The sequence below is a fragment of the Lissotriton vulgaris genome, chromosome 10 (genome assembly GCF_964263255.1).
Source record: "Lissotriton vulgaris chromosome 10, aLisVul1.2, whole genome shotgun sequence".
NCBI classification, from domain to species: Eukaryota; Metazoa; Chordata; class Amphibia; order Caudata; family Salamandridae; genus Lissotriton; species Lissotriton vulgaris.
In genome coordinates, this window is record NC_141698.1 from 167750306 (window position 1) to 167770118 (window position 19813).

Below are 19813 nucleotides of genomic sequence, written 5' to 3' on the forward strand. Positions count from 1 at the left end.
TATGCGAGTTCACATGCCTCTTGTGTGTATAAAAGGACAGGCACCGATTAGAGCAGCAGATCCGGGGAGAAAGAAGCTCGTGGTCACAGGAACTGCACGGGGATAGAGCTCGTGAAAGTCAAGGATGCAAAGGCCTCCATCAAGCATCATAGCTAATTTTCGACGGTAGATATAGGGAGAACACACACCTGCCCAGCCTCGACAAAACGCACATTTTTTTTGGGGTGATTAAGGAGTTACGGAATTTGACCTTCAACTCAGGCACCTGCTTTATCTATATCTGTAAGTGCTTCCTGCAGGAGCTTTATTGTCTACTTGTAACTATTCTCTGACCCTGCTTCGAGGGTCAGAGCAGGGTCAGAGAATAGTTGCAAGTAGGCAAGGAGGCGCAGCTCAGGAAGAACTTACAGGGTGACAGCAGGTGCCCAAGTTGTAACCATTTTGTAAGTGGATACAAAGAAATTAGCTTCAACTTGGGCACCTGCTGTAACCCTGTAAGTGCTTCCTGAGCAAATTTCGTCCCGCTCGCGAATTCGCGGATTTTGCTGCAATTTCGCGTGATTTGCGGATCGCAAAATCGCTGAAAATCCGCAAATTCGCAAGCGGAACAAATTTTCTGCCCGTACTTAGCAGAAAACGACAGCTTGCACTGTGCAAGATGCCGTTTTCAATGATTGCACAGTGCCGGATGCTTGTCCACACTGTGTAATCATTGAAAACGGCATCATGCACAGTGCGAACAGGGTACTGCGCAGTTCGCGTAGTGCTACGCATAGCTCGCGTAGTGAGAAGTGCACTTCACGTAGCTATGCGTAGCGCTACTTCGCGAACTACGCTCAGCCCTCAGTCATTCATTCAAGGACTGCTAAAATGGATTTGTTGCTGCAGAGAAGAACGTAGGGAGAGAAGCTGCAAAGTCAATCTGATTGGCGGGCACCTCAGGCAGATAGGCGAGCAGGATGGTCCCGTTCTCCTCCTGGCTCTCGGAGCAGGTTTTGTCCAAAAGGTCTCATTTTTGGAAATTGGTCATTTTGGTACCTTTAAAACCACAAACCAGGGCCCAGCACTGGTGGACACCTCTTGGAGGTTCAGAATTCACTTATGCTGCACCCTGGTGTGGGTTCAAGATAGTGGGAACCTTTTATGTCTCTGTGGCTCTGAACAGGAGGCCAGCAAAACAGCCCTTGGAGTCACTTCTGGTTGTCCTGGGTGCAATTTAAGATGTAGGGCTCTACCCTGAGGGTTCAAGGTAGGCTCCAGGCAGTAAAGCAGCCCTTCCAGGTACAGCAGCAGTCTGGCAGAGTGCACATCAGGTCACAGCAGCAGGAAGTCATCTGAGAATCTTGCACATATGCAGTAGTTTACTGAAAACTGGGTTTGAATGTCATATTTGTATACTCTGGTGCCCTTCTCGAAAGTTGGAGAAGCTTCTGGAAAGGTTCTTTGAAATGCATGGAATATCTTGACTCCCCTGACTCCAAGCTGGCTGCAGTGTTAAACCCTTACCGTGAAGCAGATGGCCCATTGAGGTACACCTAATTCCTCTATTGTCTGACTGTCTGGGACAGAGTCACAATGTCTAACTATCAGCTACACCTAGTCAAATGACCCAAGTCAGGCTGCAGACACAAAGGGCAGGAAAATGACAACTTTCTATGTATACAAAAGTGATGGATGAAGTGCTTGAATTAATCTCAGCCACTGGTAATTACTCGGGCCGCATCCTAGTCCATAGTCATTTTGCACACCAAGCCACCTCACATTCGACCAAGCCACAAGCAAATCAGTCTTGACCCTGCTCCAATAGCAAAAATCCAGCCAGAACTGCCAAGACAGATCCTACCTGAATACGAACACAAGCAATCCAAGACCGGTTTTGCTTTTGTTAGGGGCTCATCAGTCGTATACAGCTTGGTTCCAGTGACACAGTGGGCACAGGACACATGTCTGGGCATACCCGTCCCACTTAGGGCACTATATGAAAGTATTCAAAAGTTATGGATGAAATGCTTGATTAAACTCAGCCACTGTAATCCTGGCTGATGAGTGGTGATACCCTGAAACCGGTCATAGGATGCTTATTTCTGGTCCGGGGAGGACCTGGCCTGGCAGTTCAGGGTCAAGACTGATTTGCATATGACTTGGTCCAAACTGGATTGGGGGGGTGAGGAGCAAAACAACAATGGAGGTAAGCCCAGATCTCTGTACTGGGGGTGAATGTTTGACATTGTTCACTATTCCGTCCAGCAATTGTTCTTTCAGCAACAATTAAAAGTAGCATTTTCAAAATTGTAATAAAAAAGTCTGACTTTACCATGAAAGAGGATTTATCAATACAATTTTATAGGTACAAAGCAGGACATATATACCTATTCCCAATTTGGAATTACAGCTTATTAAATGAAATAAGGATTCCCCAATGTCATCCTATGGGGCGGGTAGGCCTCACAGGAGTGATACCAGGATATATAAAACTTAAAAGTAAATGTCTAATCTTTTAATTACACATTACCCTGCCCTATAGGCTACCTAGGGACTACTTTAGGATTATGTGTAAGTTCTGAAAGAGGACTTTGAGACTTGGCAAGGGTGTTTACATTCAAACAGAGAGGGCTTTGGGGAAACTCAAATACCCCATGAAGGGTAGAGAGATCCTTCCTACATGAAAGGAGAGGGGATCGATACTCCCATCGCCATAACTTAAATACGCAAAGTGGGTATCCACTGACTGAAATTTAGAAGGCTGGAGAGAGAGAAAGGGAAACAGTAAGTATCTGAGATATTACCACCTAAAATAGTATAACCCTCAACGACTGTAATGATGGCATGCTTCATCTTCGAATTCACCCGGACTCCTAAAGGTCAGGGTGGGCTCGACGGTAGTCCAGGGAGCACTTAAAAGACAGACTGTCTTACTGTTTTAGGGTTTGTTGTAGTATTAGGATAAAACTCCCTGGTTCTCCCTAGGTATTCCTTTATTTGTGAGGTGAATGGGGATATTAGAAACAAAAAAGGAGAGGGGCAATCAGGATGTTGTGGTCTATTGACCCTAAGCTCCATGTGCGAACATGTTTCTGCCCTACTCTATTTGCCGGTCTGGGGCATTCGTCAGGGCGCTTTCAGAATTGTGACTTAAAATCCAACATTACCATTAAAGAGATTTTTAAAGTAAAATTAATTAGCCAACAATCTCGAAATTCCTATTTGCTCCCAATTGAAAGTTATCACTTAATAAATGTAATGAGGCAACCCCTGCGTTATCCTATGGGAGAGGCAGGTCTTGGAGTATTGAAAAACGAACTTCGGAGTTTTTTACTACTAGGAAATGTAAAAGTTAAAAGTACATGTCTAAAGTTTTAAATACACTGCACCCTGGGGTGAGTTATGTTAATTAAAAAAGAAGGTCTAGGCCTGGCAAAAGGTTTGTTTTACCAGGTCAAAATGACAGTTTAAAATTGAACACACAGGCTTTAATGGCAGGCCGGAAACATGTTTAAATGGCTACTTAGGTAGGTGGCACAATCAATGCTGTAGGTCCACTAGTATCATTTAATTTACAGGCCCTGGACATTGGCAGTATCACTTTACTAGAGACTTTCAAGTAAATTAAATGTGTCAATTGGGTGTAAGCCAAACACTTTATCAATGGTTAGCAGTGGTACATGCGCACAGTCCTAAGTCCAGCAAATTAAACGTCAGCCAAAACAGGAGGATTGAAGGCAAAAAAGTTAGTAGAAAAACCTCGCCAATGATGTCAGTTCCAACACTGCCCAGAGAGGCCACTTGAGGGAACAACAAATATGACCACCCTGCTCATCTTCAAACACCATTCAATACCCTCCTATGAGATATTTAGTTAAAAGGGATCAACAATTATTATTACAGAAATAGCCTATCTGTCACTGAATATAAAACCGTACAGCAAAAAAGTGTCATTGTGATGGATTTAATAAGATCTGCTTTATGCAATAATTGCTTGCATACGTACCACTACTGTATAATTTGTTCCTGCAATGGCAGCCTTCAACACCATTGATGCTCCTGCATTCTTCTTCTTCAGTACAGTCAGAGCATCCAGATGAAAGATAATTCGGATCTGTATTAGAAAAAATATAACTTTTTGAAATGTTTATGGTAACTTTTTTTTTTTAAATATCTGTTTAGATCATACTTTCATTGGTAAAACATAATACATCATTTCTAACCAACATTCTCCTGACATTTGCAGGCCATGTTTGAAAATTGATTTATTATCCTGACCAGCAGCCCCCACCGGCTCTTCGAAACCACCATGATTTCATCTTGTTATGCAAAAGAGCCTAACGGAAAGAATTATTTTTGCATGGTTTATGTATATGAAACTATATACATTCACATTGAGCTACGCCTTTGATAATAACAGTACCTCAATGTGTGCGAAGTGACAAACCCAACATCCGATCACAGAAAACTGATGTTATAATAGGGAACTGCACTGTCCCTTTAGGAAGACAAAAAGTAGAGTTGTGCTGGATGTACTCTCTCTGGAGGCAATTCTCTTTTTCTATGGAGATGATCTCAAGCTAATTAAGCAAATGCTTCAGCTGTCATTACAATTCTGTTGCATAGACTCAACTCGCACCTACACTTATTCTTCAACCTAAGCATTCTGCTGTAGGTAAAAGTCTCATCTACCAACCCGGTATTCCCTTAGAGCCACTAGCTTTTGGGGCCAACCAGTAAATACATCAATGAGGTGCCAAACAGGAAACATCTAAACAAGTTGCCAGGGCTGCAACTCAAAGTGTGTGAGATAACACCACAGGAGAACACTTACCCTTGCCACAACCAGGACACCGCGCAGGAGAAGCCGCCACCGCCGAGAGTCACCTAGCCCCAGAGAACCGCGCCGCCGCTCCGGGAACCACAACACCCGGCAGGCCTCGCGGCGGCGCGTTGTGTGACGCGCAGGGACGCGCAGAGACAGCGCGGAGGGCGGCATAAAGCCGGTCAAACCCCTGCGTCGCGGGACGCCCGGGGCTAAGCCCGGGCAAAGGGCGGGCCCTCTACAGCCCTCATCGGCAGGAGGAGGCAGGGACAGGGCCAGAAACGCTGCAGGAAATACTTTCGTGATTCGTCCCTCAAGTAAGACTTGCTGTTTCAACAAATTTGTTACCTACCTTTATTGTTTGCACAACATTGAGTTTGTTTTTACTCGTAATTATGCCTAAAAAACCTGATGAAGTCCCGCTAAACACTATTGACAATTACCTTGTTCAGACTGTTAAAAAGATAAACATGCAGAGGAGAGAGTCTTTGGGGTTGAGCCAATCCCCTGATTTACGATGTCTGTCCCCTTCTGCATCTATTTTGATTGATGACACCCAACTGCAAGAAGCTCATTGCGTGGCCATTACTAGTGACACTATTTCCCAAGGAACACCTGGTACACCTGTTAACGCAGCCCCGGCCTCTGAGGGACCTAATGCAGAGGCTGAGGGCGGCACAGACATTGACACTGAATTTGAACAAGAGAAACAGACTCGCGTTTCAGCGGATGAGCAGTCTCCTACAGGGCATGCCGCCAGGCCAAAACGACTATGCACTAAAAATCCACCAAAGCGGGGTGGGTTACGTTCAAGGACAAGACGGAAGAGGGCTATTACCCCAAAACCCAAGCAAGTGAATAGTGATGAGGATAAACCAAATTACACTTTTGAGGAGGCTTTCTTTGAAAAAATGGCTGATTTCCTCAAGATAAAAATCAACACTATTATCAAACCTCTAATATCAAAAATTGACAAACTGCAAGCGGAGGTCAAGAAGCTGGGTGGACTTCATAATATGGTTGCAGGTGGTGTTGAAAATATAACTACGATAGTTACACATTTGAGTAATAATACAGGGGGAAATGTTATTGGAGGTGATGTGGGCGAAGGAGTAGGAAACCAACTGCCCGGGGAGAATTCATCACTACATCCACCAACCTTGACTGCTAACAATGAGGGTTCTATATCAGTCAATATTCCAACAGACTCAACCCCTTCGGTCAATATCCCCCCAGCACAAGCTCATTCAACGGACCCCCTACAATTCATAGTTGAAGCCACACCCGTGGTTTTAGTCCTTGCAAACGTCCCCCCGCTGGAAGGGGGAACAGTGGAAAGCCCCACTTCTCTTAGTAGCAAAGCCTTACACTGGCTAACCAGTAACACGCGGCTAGCACCAGGGGGAAAGCACCATCTGGCAAGTGTAATCAAGTCAGCAACCAGGGTCCCCTGGCTGGGAAACCGGCCGAAAAGGTTCAAAGGGGACTGTGTGGCAGTGAGCTTTTCGAATCAAGACGTTCTTCCCAATATTCTTGGAACTTATTCCCTCCCCAACGCAGACGGGGTACTGTTGTTCCCTTAACTTTAAAGTTTTTTATGGGGAACAGCAGAATGTTACTTACCCAAGGACCCCTGCCCCAGGGTGGGACAGCAATTGGGACTCGAACTTCAGATGGGGCCAGGATTTAAGGCATAATGTAGCAGCTCATCGTCATCACTCAGTACTGTTTAATCCGGTTACACAACCCCTTGAACTGTTCAATCGTAATGCCCCGTTATCTTTCATGGATCAAAACGATTGACTCTCCCCAAGACAAGATAGTAATGGTGAGGGCCCTCAGCCTGCTCTTAGTCCATTAGTTCAGAATTCTGCAAGTGTTAGGGTCTGTAGAATTATGAGCTGGAATATTGCTGGTCTCAGAGCCAAATTTAACGACAAGAACTGGCTGGACATAATTAGATCCTATGACATTCTTGCCTTTCAAGAAACATGGGAAACGTCAGACGGACTGGCTCTGGACGGCTTTTCCCACTTTAATGTACCTGCAGACCCTAGTAAAGCAGGAAGGGCAAAGGGGGGCTTGGCTATATACATTTCATTAGATGTTCAAGGAAAGCCTAGACATATTAAGTCCAACTCAAAAAATTGTTTAGCGGTTGAACTAACTACATCAAACTCCTATCCCATATTATTTGTTAATTTTTATAATTCCCCCGTCAGTCAAACCCCAAACGAGCATTTGGTAACCCTAGAGGAATTCCTGTCTACCCACAGTGAGAACAGTGCCCATGGGTATGAGGTGATCCTTATGGGAGACTTTAATATTCACCCATGCCATGTGGATTGCCACGTGGAATATGAAGAATTTCCCCTCTATTCCTCCCCACCGCATTTCGAACATACACCACGCGGTGAGGCTCTGGAATTGCTCTTAGCTACTTTTAACCTTTATGAATCATGTAGTTGCTCCACTGGCCCAAGGTTACCGACATATGTGGGCAATGACTCAGGCACAATTATAGATTATATATTTTTATCTCCAAGTATTCTCCCTGAAGTTATTAATTATAAGGTAGAAACTACAGTTTTTAGCGATCACAAACCCCGTGATTTTAGAGATCATAGCTCAGGGAGTCTTGGGAAAAAGGAAAATCGATGCTTTATGCGCGACAGAATTAGTTCCGAGAGATCAGAATCGGAGGCTGAAATGGGACCAAGTAACCCCAATCACCTTCTTACAGGAAACTTTGGCTAAAGTTGAGGGGGAGGTCACCATTTGTCTGGATAATAAGAACTCTGGTGCCACCATGATCGAGGCTTTCAATGTTATTTGCCGTCGGGTCAATCTAGACCTGACCGTAAAGACAAAGCCAAATAGGTTTAGGGGCCCCAGATGGTTTGATTCAAACTGCTCCAAGGCCCACTCAATCCTCCTAAAGGCTCTAAAAAACAAACCCAGAGATAGAGAGCTGATAGCGTCACTGAGGAAACAATACAGTCAAGCTATCAGGGTGAGGAAATCTGAGATAAAAAACGAGGCCTGGAGTGATTTATTATTGCCTGAAACACAGAGAGATAGTGCCAAATTCTGGGCAATTATAAATCACCCATACTTCGCGGGACTAGACAATCAGAGAGCAGATTGCACTATACCAGATGAACAGTGGGTGACACATTTCAGTAACATTTATAGTTGTACTGATACTACCACAGAATGTGAGATGCCACTCACACAACCGACAATTTCCATCTCCCCTTTAAGCCAAGATGAGGTGAAAAAAGCAATTAACGATACACTCTGTAAAAAGGCACCAGGGCCCGACGGGGTCCCCGCAGATTTCTTTAAGAGTGCTCCTGAACTAAGCACCAAGATTCTCACAAATATTTTTAACGCTACAAGGGATCTCATTTTTCCCACTAGCTGGGCCAGGTCCACGATAGTACCGATCTTTAAAAAAGGACAGAGGACAGACCCGGCCTGTTATAGGCCAATTTCTCTCATTGATTCTAGTGTCAAAATCTTGGGAAGAGTCCTTTTAGGAAGACTGACCCAGATTTTAGAAAGGAAGGGTGTCCTATCAAACGCACAATACGGCTTTAGAGCCAAAAGAGGAACCTTAGACCAGTGCCTAAATCTAGAACTAATTTTAAATAAATACGTAGTCGCCAAGGGGGGTTCCCTGTACATGGCCTTCATGGACCTCTCATCAGCTTTTGACCTGGTCAACAGGGCAAAGCTGTGGAGGATCCTTCTGACCATGGGCTTCGACCCCCCCTTGGTTGGATACCTAGCTGAGTTACATAGGGACTTCATGACCTCGGTCAGAGTGACTAGGGAAGGAAGATGCACTTGCCACTTTAAGTCAGAGAGGGGGGTTAGGCAAGGGTGCATCCTTGCCCCCCTCCTCTTTACTCTTTATATAAATGATCTGGAGGCAGTCATGGCAACATCCCATACTGACATTCCGCGTGCAGGTGAGACAAAGATACCTGTCCTCCTGTACGCGGATGATGCAGTTCTTCTGGCACGCTCCGGAGGGGCACTAAATAAACTCCTTTCATCTTTTGGAGATTTTATGTCCTCGTTGGATATGAAAATCAACACAGAGAAATCTCATGTAATGATTGCTGGAGCCGCAGGCAGGAAAAGAAAGTCGAAAACATTTTTCTGTGCTGGGAAAGAGGTCAGGAGAGTCCCTTCTTTTCCATATTTAGGGGTGACCTTCGATGAAAAGGGCACTTGGGGCCCCCAGCATTCCGTTAAAAGCAACGCTGTTGCAAGAGCGGCAGCAGGGTTGCTTGGTTTTGCTAAAAAATTAGGTGCCCGTCCCATGGAAAGCATTATTAAGGTCTATAAAGCAAAATACTTGTCCGTTGCCCAGTATGGCTCTGTTATTTGGGGGTACACTAGTCCTGACAAAATACAGAAAGTAGAAAATAAATTCCTGAGATCTCTGCTTTCAGTCCCCCAATCGACTTCCACCTATGCATTACACACAGAGCTAGGATTGGACTATATAACTGACATTTTAAAACTAGCCCCAGTGATTGGATGGATGATAACTTGGCTTAACCAGGAGCTTACTTTAAACCACATTATTTTAAAAGATTGTTTAGCCCTGGATAGAGCCCAAAATATTCCGTGGGTAAAATACGTACAAATGCAGTTAACTTTAGCTGGACGACCGGAGCTTTTTTCATCTCCAGACTTGATAAGACAGGAAGACCTCAAAATAGTAAAAAATACCCTGATAAACTTATATGTCTTGGAGAGGGAAGCCATAGAGCTAAAAAAACCATGGTAAGGAAACACTGTTTGTTGACATCTGTTCCAGGAATGGAACCATACCTCTTCCTGGTAACTAAACCTTATCATCGTTTCCTTTTCACAAGATTCTGTTTTGATTTGATCCACTTCATTCTGGGCAATTTTAAAACTTGGAATAGACCCGATGATGCTGAACCATGTGATTGTGACCACTTTTCCACCCAGGACACGATGCACTTTACCATGTTTTGCGGACATTATACTGAGATGAGAAAAAGATATTTGCTTCCAATCTTGCGTAATCAAGGCTTTATTCAGGTAAAACCAGCCCTGATGTTTTTGCAACTCGTTCCTAATGTAAGAGTAGCTTTTCATGTTGCTAGTTTTTTAGTCGCAGGAGCACGTATAAACAAGCACCGCACAAGATTTAGGCACTCCACTCCTGAACAATGATTTCCCTTTTTATCTCATTTATCTAAACCGCCTTGTCTTTTAATAAGCCCCTTTTTTAACATTTTTAACATCCTTGTAGGATTCATTGTACACTGCGATTTTAGTGTTTTTAAAACAATGATTGTTTGTTTTAATTATGTATTAACTTGTGCTCTGATGAAATGTTGCTATGTAACTATGCTCGTTCTTTTATGATTTTTAATAATCGAATAAAGATAATTGACTGACTGACTAACACCACAGCCTTTGTGGTGAACCAATAGAATGGCAGGTATTCACTTCTATAACAGAAGTCCATTAGTTCAAGTCCTTTCAGTTAGTGAGCACATTCCACTGCTAAATGTTTATTGACAAGAGATTACTCCTTAGTCCTCTGACCATGTGACCTTTATTCGAAAGGGAAAAATAATGAAAGACCATTGTGTAAGTTAGAACAGCTCTTTGGTAAACATCAATACGCTAGGCTCTGTAAAAAAACATTGGCAGCTGTTTCAAGAAATGTATGAGATTGTTTCAAAAGATTTCTTTATGCCTTCTTTTAAATCAATTGCCTGCCCACTTGTGCTTCTGACATGAACAAAACCCACACTGACATTTAAAGCAAACATATCATGCACTGCTAATAAACTCACATAGTGCTTCCTTTATGACATGTTCTTTTTTTTTTTTAAAGGGATAAGAATGTGGGTTGAGCCTTTGCTGTGGAATGAGAGCAGTACTTATGGATGACATACAGCAGATAGCCAAAGGGGTAAGCACAAGTTGGAGAGCTTGGTGTAGTAACTGTCCGAAGTCAATGATGGTAGCACAAGTTATAGTTAGTTGACTAAACTATAATTGGTGCATTTCAGTGCTTTTTGGGCTTTTTTACTTTACCTGTTGCCAGTAGGTACTTATAGTCAGGACCAAAATTTCCATGGGAAGCTTTTTTTTTGCAGATAACTTTGGTGCAGCTTGAGGAATTTTCATAAAATTTTTAAAATACATCCCTTTTTTGGTTCAGCTGGTCCGAGAAAAAAGGGGGTTCCCAAAACGTGTTTTACCCATGTTATGTCAATAGGGATTTTTCATTTTTTTAACATGACTACAGCCCCAACTGCTTGAATGGAATTACATCAAATTTGGCAGAAAGCTAAATGTTGGTCCAAAAAGCGTGCTTTTGTGATTTGGTGTAAATCCGTTTAGTAGTTTCAGAGTTATAAAAGTTTTACCAATAAAGAGATCTGGGGCCACGAGTCCTTACAGTGGACTTGCGGGTCCAACCAAAATTTGATTGGCTGCCAACACTTCAATAACAAAGTGTTGGCAGCCGTCTTCAAGCGGAGTCCCTTATAAAAAGTAAAAAGTAAAAAAAGAATGAAATGGTGGCAGGGTAGGAATACCCTGACCCCCCAGATATAGTACGGGTGTCCCCGAGGGATGCTGCTGGGGTTTAAAAGCATTTTTAAATGTATTTTTGGACCTGCAAATCCACTGAAATATATATTTTTTTAAACACGCTGAGGCTCCAGTGCATCATTTTCATTAAGCCTCGGGTGGTGGGTGGGCCAAATCCAGGGGGTATGATTTCTAATAATGTGGGGGTTGCCCATGCGGCACTGCCCACACCGCCGTATCTGCCACCTCCACAGGGTAACCAAGTAAACTGATGCGGTGGACTGCCAACCCCGGAACTTTATCAAAAATGGAAACGGGAGGCAGTGCGGACCCCGGGTCCTGAAACTTACATTTTGAGGTGGCGCATGGACCCCCATGCAGCCCTATGCAGCCCCAGGACCACCCCCTCCCCAGAGCTTTATTCAAAATAAATGTGTAGGGGGACTGTCACCTCCCCAGGGTAATAAATAACATAAAGGTGGGGAGCCCTGCGAGGTCCCCCTGCAGCCCCAGGGCTGACCAAAACTCCAGTACTATTAAATATTAAAGTGCAGGGGCTATGCACCCCCACCCGCAGCCCCAGGGAGGTGGTGGTTGAGACACTCTTCATTCCCCGCATAAGTTAATGATATATTATTTACCTCACCTGAAGCCAACCTATCTGAGTGTTTTCCCACCTGAACCGATACACCATACAAATTGGTTATAAACATTATCCAACTGGGTTCGGGTATATTCGCACAGCATTGAAGCCGTTCCCTCGATCGCCGGAAGGCCCTCGGGGGGAGCTCACCATATGGTCATAAATATCACTTGGGTAGTCCTCTAAAAAGTATACTATGCTAGGGCTCACCCCCACAGATTTGGTAGGGCTGCTACACTCAACTGTTTCAGATGTGGAGACGAGATGGGGCCCTTTCTAAACACACTGTGGCCATGCCCTGAGATAAGTGTTTACTAGCATAAGATAGTTGAGGAACTTAACAAGATATTAGGAGTCACCCTACTAATAGACCCTAAATTCATCCTATTGGAAATACCCACAGAAGTAGACGTACCCAGAAGCAAGCACCTCTTTAGAAATCTAGGCGTGATGGTTGCAAACCTAGATGTGGCACGGTGTTGGGAGCCCCTAAACCACCTACCCTTCAGGAATGGAAGCAGGGAATGTACCTATACATGGCATCAGAGAGGGTTACATATCAGGCAAGACGTTGTCCCAGGAAGTTTCATAAAGTAAGGGTTATTGTAACCTTGATATGAATGGGGATGCCGTGGAATATTTAACCATATATGGCCCCTGAAGGCCAAGATTTTAGCCTGCTGAGACTTGTGCTGGCAGAAGAAAGAACACGTGGGTCAAAACTGACTATGTACTGTAACACTAAACCACCAAAGGCTCTGTATGCTCTACCCTATGTAGCTTTTTTATTGAATATGTTGTTTGATGACAGTGACATGTTTAAAGAGAAAACTGAATGCCCCTCAGAGAGCTGCACAAAGTCCACATCTGAAAGAGGAAACTATAATAGGCACATCAATCTCATTTTACTGGATTTAAAAATTTGCCATGAGATATCAGACTTGGTAGTTATGCAGCACGATGGCAGAGACTACTTCCCCATTGCGCTGTTCTGGGATAAGACACAGAAAAAGGGGAGGGAGGATCTAGCTGCACAAGTTTCCTTGAACCCTGTGGTGGTTAGTAATAATAAGCGCACAGTGAAATGGGGGGTCAATTTCCAAATAAGAGGAATTTCTATATATGCTATACAAACTTGTACTCGAAAAATTAAATGTATTTGTGCTCCAAGAAATGTCCCCAGACCAGATTGTGACACATAGTAAATTTTTCATTAAACTGGGTTGCATGGTTGTAAAAACTTGCAAAGGGAGAAAACGTCATTGGAAAGTGAGAGCCAATGAGTGGTTTATCGAATCATGTAGAAGTGCTAAAGGAGCTCTTATTGGATTGGTGTCATTACAACGCAGGCTATTACAACGCCTGCTGTTACAACGCGGTTTTTACATCGCATACCACTACAACGCATAGTGCTTTTAAGCGCTGGATAGTGATTTATTTAATTTACTATTCCAACTCCAGTCCCCGTGGATAGTAGGGAAGGTGTTGGATAGTAAATTAAATATATTCCCTATCCTAGAGCGCCCCCCAGCGCAATGCGTTGTAATGGTTTGCGTTGTAATGGTTGCGTTGTAATGGTAGTGCGTTGTAATAAATGCGCTGTAAGTGATGTTTCCCGCTCTTATTAAAGCTTTAAAATGTAAGGATAGGACTCTGATTGTCGAGGCCAGACGAGAGTACACCACCACTATTAAGGCCATCAAAGTCCAGTGGGAGGCTGGTATATGGGACAATTTGTCAGAGACAACAAGCAATAAAAATAGTAAGCGCTTTCGGCATTTGGTTACTCATAATGGCCTCAATAATTCGGCACCCCTGACTGCCACATTCCTTCATAGGAATGGTTTAAGCACTTTTTTGGCCTCTATGGCAAGAAAAATCTGGTCAGCGTGATGGCACACCAGTCGTCAACCCCCATCTACGACGATCAAGAAGAAGTGCTAAGGGAATTCTCCCTTAAAGAAACTACTGCAGCCAAGCCCGAATCTAGAACAGCCACAAAACCTGGGAGGGAATCATGCGGGCAGTATGACTACGATCTCAGAAGAGACACGGGCCTCTCAATAAGAAATAAAGGAAGCGAAGAACAGATTGGAACTAGCAACACAGAAGTAAAGCTAGAAGGACAACCAAATATCCATAAAGTAGTGGCTAAAGGGCATATAGCCATAGCTGAAGTCTTGTGGAATGTGGCAGGCCTAAACTATAAGCTTAAGGATCCAGACTGGCACAGTTATATCAAGCAATTCGTCATGTGCCTCTTCCAGGAGACATGGCTAGTAAACCCACCATACAAGTCGGGATATAAAACATACCACAAAAATTAAATCCCATCTTTGAGTGGTAAGCCCTCAGGGAGGTTCGTAATTTGGGTCAAAATACCTTTGACTATGGGAACTAGCATTCATAACATAGATTCACCTGACATACTCGCTCTGTACTTAGATACCACAGCTAAGACATACCTTCTCTTATTTAATGTTTATAATCAACCAGCTAGACAGAATAAAAATTCTCAAATCGTTGATTCATTAAACAGTGCTCTTGACTGCGTAAAGCCGCACAATACAGTAATCATATGTGGTGACTTTATATGTATATGCACACCACTAAAGAGCCTTGAAACATTAACAAAGAGGATATGGTTAGGGGTCTCCCCAGTTAGATGCAGGACCACCTGTACCATGCACCGTTGCTGCGATCCAGCTAGTGCAGTTTACCTTGAAACTCGATCTAATGGCTTGCAACGGAAGGGTGAATAAAAATAAGGATGATAATCCCCCCTATATACATTCAAAAGGGGTGGGGCTCAATCGAAGACAGACTAAATCATGCATAGCACACACAGCTGGGATAAGATCTTCGGCTTTAAGATAGATACAAGAGAAGATAGTGACTACTATCCCATCTGCCTCGAAATAACAGGGTACTCAACTAGAAAACAGCTACCTAAAATAAGCCCAACACCAATACAGCCAAATGGCCATGTATTACAGACAATATAGAGACCTTGACTAACATCTACGAGGCATTTGCTGAGGTGGTAGGCCCCTATGTAAAACTAAATGGTTCCCCAGTAATGGTAATGCACCAAGTGTTGGTGACAACTCTAGAACCCCTTTTAACCAGAGCTCCTAGAGGAAAATGTAGACATAAACCAATAACTGAACCCAAATGCAATCCCTGCTATGCCCTGGTTTACAGGAAGGCTAACAAATGTTTACTGGGAAATTTAAAACATGGGGGCGATCAGTCAATAAGGGGAGCTAGGGATAGAGACAGGAAAACATTGGCCAATGCAAAAAGGAACTAGGAGTTAACGACTTGGATGGACCTCTTCCAGGCAGCAAAATCCAACAATGCAGTAGTATTTTAGAAAATAGTAGCTCTTGGAGGCAAGGATAAGGTTGCTCACACCCAGCACCACTTGGACTCTGCAATCTGGACTGTACACTTTACCTATTTATATGCAGATCCCGAGCTTCCCACCATCTCACGAACTTTACAGTTTTGCAAACAGGAGGGGGCATGCGATCCATTTTAGCCTGAAAGAAACAAAGTGAGCAATCAACACTATCAAGCAAGGGAAAGCGCCAGGACTAGACAAACTGGCAGCGGACTTGTTCAAGCATGATAAAGAAGTGTGGACCCCTTATGTCAACCTGGTCACTAACGCTATAGCTTTTGGAGCACCAATCCCAATTTCATGGAAAGGGGCTGAAATAGGCCCTATTCATAAAAAAGGGGGTACGCAAAAACCAGAGAACTATAGGCCCATCACTTTAATTGATATATTACAGAAAATTCATGCTGGACAGCTCCTGAATAGGCTAAATGAATGGATAGACGATAACAACATACTATCCTCATACCAGACTGGATTCAGAGCTCGCAAAAGCACAAAGACCAACTATTTAGACTCCTGTGCATTCTCTGGAAATAGACTAAGATAAAGGGGAGCCATATCTACATAGTGTTTGTAGATCTAAGGGCAGCTTTCAACCTTGTACCCAGAGGACTACTGTGGGCAGTGGCGTAACGAAACTTGAAGGGGCCCCCCTGCAAAGCACACAGAGGGGGGGCCCCCCTTCTGGCTGCCTGGCCCACCATCTACTACTTTGCCCGAAATCTGGTAAATTTTGATTTGAAATCTCCAACATATAATGAAATGCATCTATATTCTGGAGAGTTGATGGAAGTTCAGGCGGTGGTTGAACTGGTTGTGGAGGGCTTTGTAGCTGTGGATCTGAATCTTGAATTGACATCTCTTTTGAGATGTTTAGTGGGATTGTCAGCGCGGGGACGCACTGTTCTTTGTGCAACCAGGCGCTTAACAAATGTCATTAAGTTAAGTTAAGTTTTGATTGGGGATCCTGTGGAGCTTCTTGAGGTGGGGGCGGGGTGATGCGGGTTCGCTTAGGGAGGTGGAGGATGAGCCTGGTTGCTGAATTCTGTATGGTTTGCAGTCTCTTCAGGAGGTGCAAGGTGAGTCCTACATAGAGTGCGCTGCCGTAGTCCAGCTAACTGGTGACTAGGGCTTGAGTGACAGTTCATCTAGTGTTGAAGTGGAGCCATTTGACGATCGCACAAACCATGAGAAAAGTGAGGAAACAGGTGGAGGAGATTGCATTGATATTGTTTTCATGGTGAGCTTGCGGTCCAGGAGAATGACAAGGTTGGGGGCGTGGTCTGTCGGAATGGGTGAGGGTTCTAGTTCGGATGGCCACCAAACGGCGCTCCATGGGGAGAAGGAGCCCCCGAAGATGAGCACTCCCATTTTATCTGTTTTGTATTTTGGTAGACACCTTTCATCCAGTCGGTGACGCTCGTCATGCACCTGCGGAAGTTGGCCTTTGCAGTAAAGGGGTCAAAGAAATGAAAATATGAGATGGTGGTAAAATAACTAACTTCCTCAGATATGACAAAGGCTTAGCACTTTTCTGCAAGTGGGGTGTTAAGCACCAAGCACTAGATTAAAGGGGACAATTGCCACAGAGAACAGAAACCAGTGATCAACACACAGGCTTTTAACTTGACCCTCTGTCCCAAGGGTACACGCACAATGTGACGGCAACAGTCAAGGTATGCTCCCAGGTGGAACTGTTGTCAGCAATCTGGCTGATTTCAAATGTTACACAAAAGTCGGCTGTAAGTCTGAGAAAGACACCACAGCCTTAAACTAGTTTTGACAAAAATCAGGAATACAGTCAACTGGTCAAGTATGCAAATAGCCTTTCAATAGACTTAAACGGAAAAACTATTTTACCACAAGAATCACTTTCGGTGCCGATGGCAATCAGGGGTCTAGAAGAAAGGTTCTTGGCTGTCTAGCTGGTTCAAGACATATCTGCGGGCAGGTGACAATATGAAGTGCATCTCTGCCTGTGAAATTTAGGTTTGGAAAGACTGACCAGTCCATCTATTGAGGGACAGCAAGAGGTCAACCAAAGAATTAGCCAGTTGGGCAAAAAGTACAGAGTTAATTTCTTAAACATTTCCTGTCCCATGCCAAGGGAAATGGAGAGGACCAGCAAACTCAACACAACCACCCAAGAGAAAATCCGGGAGATTGCACCCTAGGTGAACCAACACAGAGCAAATGAATCCAAACTTCTGAATCCTATTTGGCCAAGAGAAGCTTTACCTTTTTTGAAGCAATGAATGTTGCAGGACTGTAAATAGAGTCCTTCTTAAACTATGGGCCAGATGACATCAATCATGCTTTGGAGCGCCAATTTGTTATGAAGACAAAATGGTGCAGGATGGTGGTGTACCCTTGTGTTTATAATGTACAACTGTACTGGTAATTGTTGCCAAAATATCAGGAGTTTAAAGAAAACATTTTGGTAGATGAGTGGAACTCTTTTTACGTAATTTTTATAAAGAACTCAATTTTCAGCATAGAATTGTGTATTTGTATAAAAAATTGTAACTGTACAAATGAACCACTGTATGACATTTGCAGCATTTAGTTGGTAAGAAAGTCACAGTTATATATAAAAATAGCAAACAGTATCCAAAACAATAACCCCCTCTATGAAAAAATAGACAGTTTAAAAAAGCATTGCTCAACAATACAACTGAGCAGCACTCACTAAGTTTACACCAAAGATGATACACTGGCAACTGGGGCAAAACAAACCACCACCCGGTATCATTATGAACGTACAATAAATTACACCACTCAGCTTATTTGATATAGTGCAGACAAAAAAATGTGTCTACCGTTTAAGCAGAAGTCCAAGATACATGCTTGAATGTCTGGAAATCCATAGGGGATAATTTTACATGTAATACTTCTTGGAAATCATTTACATAGTCAGTGGTAAGCCTGAAAAAAGATCTAGAAGGTATACACCTTTTGTGTATCCCACAGTGGCTGGCATGGCATATGTTGCAGACAAAAATTAGGGCGCAAAAAACTTTAATTTTGGTTAGGTTGGTCAGTATAGTGGTACGTGTGCTTTCGAGGAGGAAGTACTCAACTGTTCCAGACACCTTACCTAAATATGCAGCAATGATATGGAAGAGGATTTCAGAAGCAGGCTGGGGTACGAAGAAGAGCAGTGATATGTTGAATGTTATTTTGTATGAACCTATTTTAAGTTCAAAAATATTTACATATGAGTTTTATCATTGAAGGTTTGGATTTGTGAACTGTACAGTCAATGATACGTCACTGAATGGAAGTGAACTTGGTGGGAGAAAGTTCAATAGTTCTGGTTGGGGCAGCCACGTGCAGCAAGAAATGTTGTAAAACTTGGTCTGATGAGTATCTCCAAACACGCATTCAGAACGGGGCATATAACATATGTTTCTTTATCTGATACGAACAAGTAGACATCATTTTTTTAAAATCAAAAGTCAACCTTAATTTAAATTGTGCAATAATTTTGAAAAATTAGATTTACATTAAGTTTGTCAATTCTTCATATCAACAAGAACCTTTCAAAAATGAAAGCAGATGATTTCTTTTTTGCTTTATCATCACGGCAACAGGCTACCTTTCGGGCACTTGATACAACAGGGTAGAAGTGAGTAGAACCGGGCTGGCGGAGTTTAGATGAGTGAGGTTGGCATAGTCAGGGTAGTTGTTGGGCTGAAAACAACACTCGGGAATAAAGTTAAACAGCAACTCTCCCGATATAAATTAAGGGCTGATGTGTTAAGGGAATTTTTAACTGTACTTTATTTGGTCGTGTTAACAAAAGTTACTACACATGCTCACAGTTTACATATTTGAGCAGCATGTTTTGTGGACGGTGTCTGCGCGGGGAGTCTGTTACACCAGTGGATGTGACACTTAAGTACACATCGGAGACACGTGTCATGTACCTTTAACAGCAAGACCGTGGTTACAATCTCACTTACCAATAAAGAAAAATTCAGCGCTCGCAAGTGCCTCTGGAAAAGTCCAGTCTCTGCTCCTCGGCTCTGAACCTCTCCACACTCAGGCCTGATACTTCCGTGGGGAACCTGGGCACGCACGTCATACTTGGGGATGTTTGTTTCCCCCCTCTTTCCCTTGAATGAACCACAGGCAGGCTGAGTGCTAAGGTTTCAAGTGGGCGCTGTGCGGGGAAATTCTGAAACTTGTGGAGCACAGCACTAGCCCACAGCAGAAACACTGCTTACTGCTCGCCACACCGGTGCTGTCGAAGCCAGCGCTGTCCATCTCCTGAGAGAACCAGGACGAGACAGCCAGCTGGAAAGAAAGGAATGTTTTCAACCTTAAGGGTAGCTGGCGCAGAAGTGGAGAACTG

The 19813-nt window shown here is 43.5% G+C and overlaps 1 protein-coding gene across 1 annotated transcript in view; it reads right to left on the reverse strand.

Annotated features, from left to right (window-relative positions):
* Window positions 1-19813, reverse strand: part of LOC147684909 (uromodulin-like) — a 449835-nt gene that overhangs the window by 75765 nt on the left and 354257 nt on the right. Inside the window, exon 10 of the mRNA XM_086939737.1 lies at window positions 3989-4096. Coding sequence (XP_086795863.1) covers window positions 3989-4096 — 108 coding nt within the window. The remainder of the gene's footprint in view (window positions 1-3988; window positions 4097-19813) is intronic.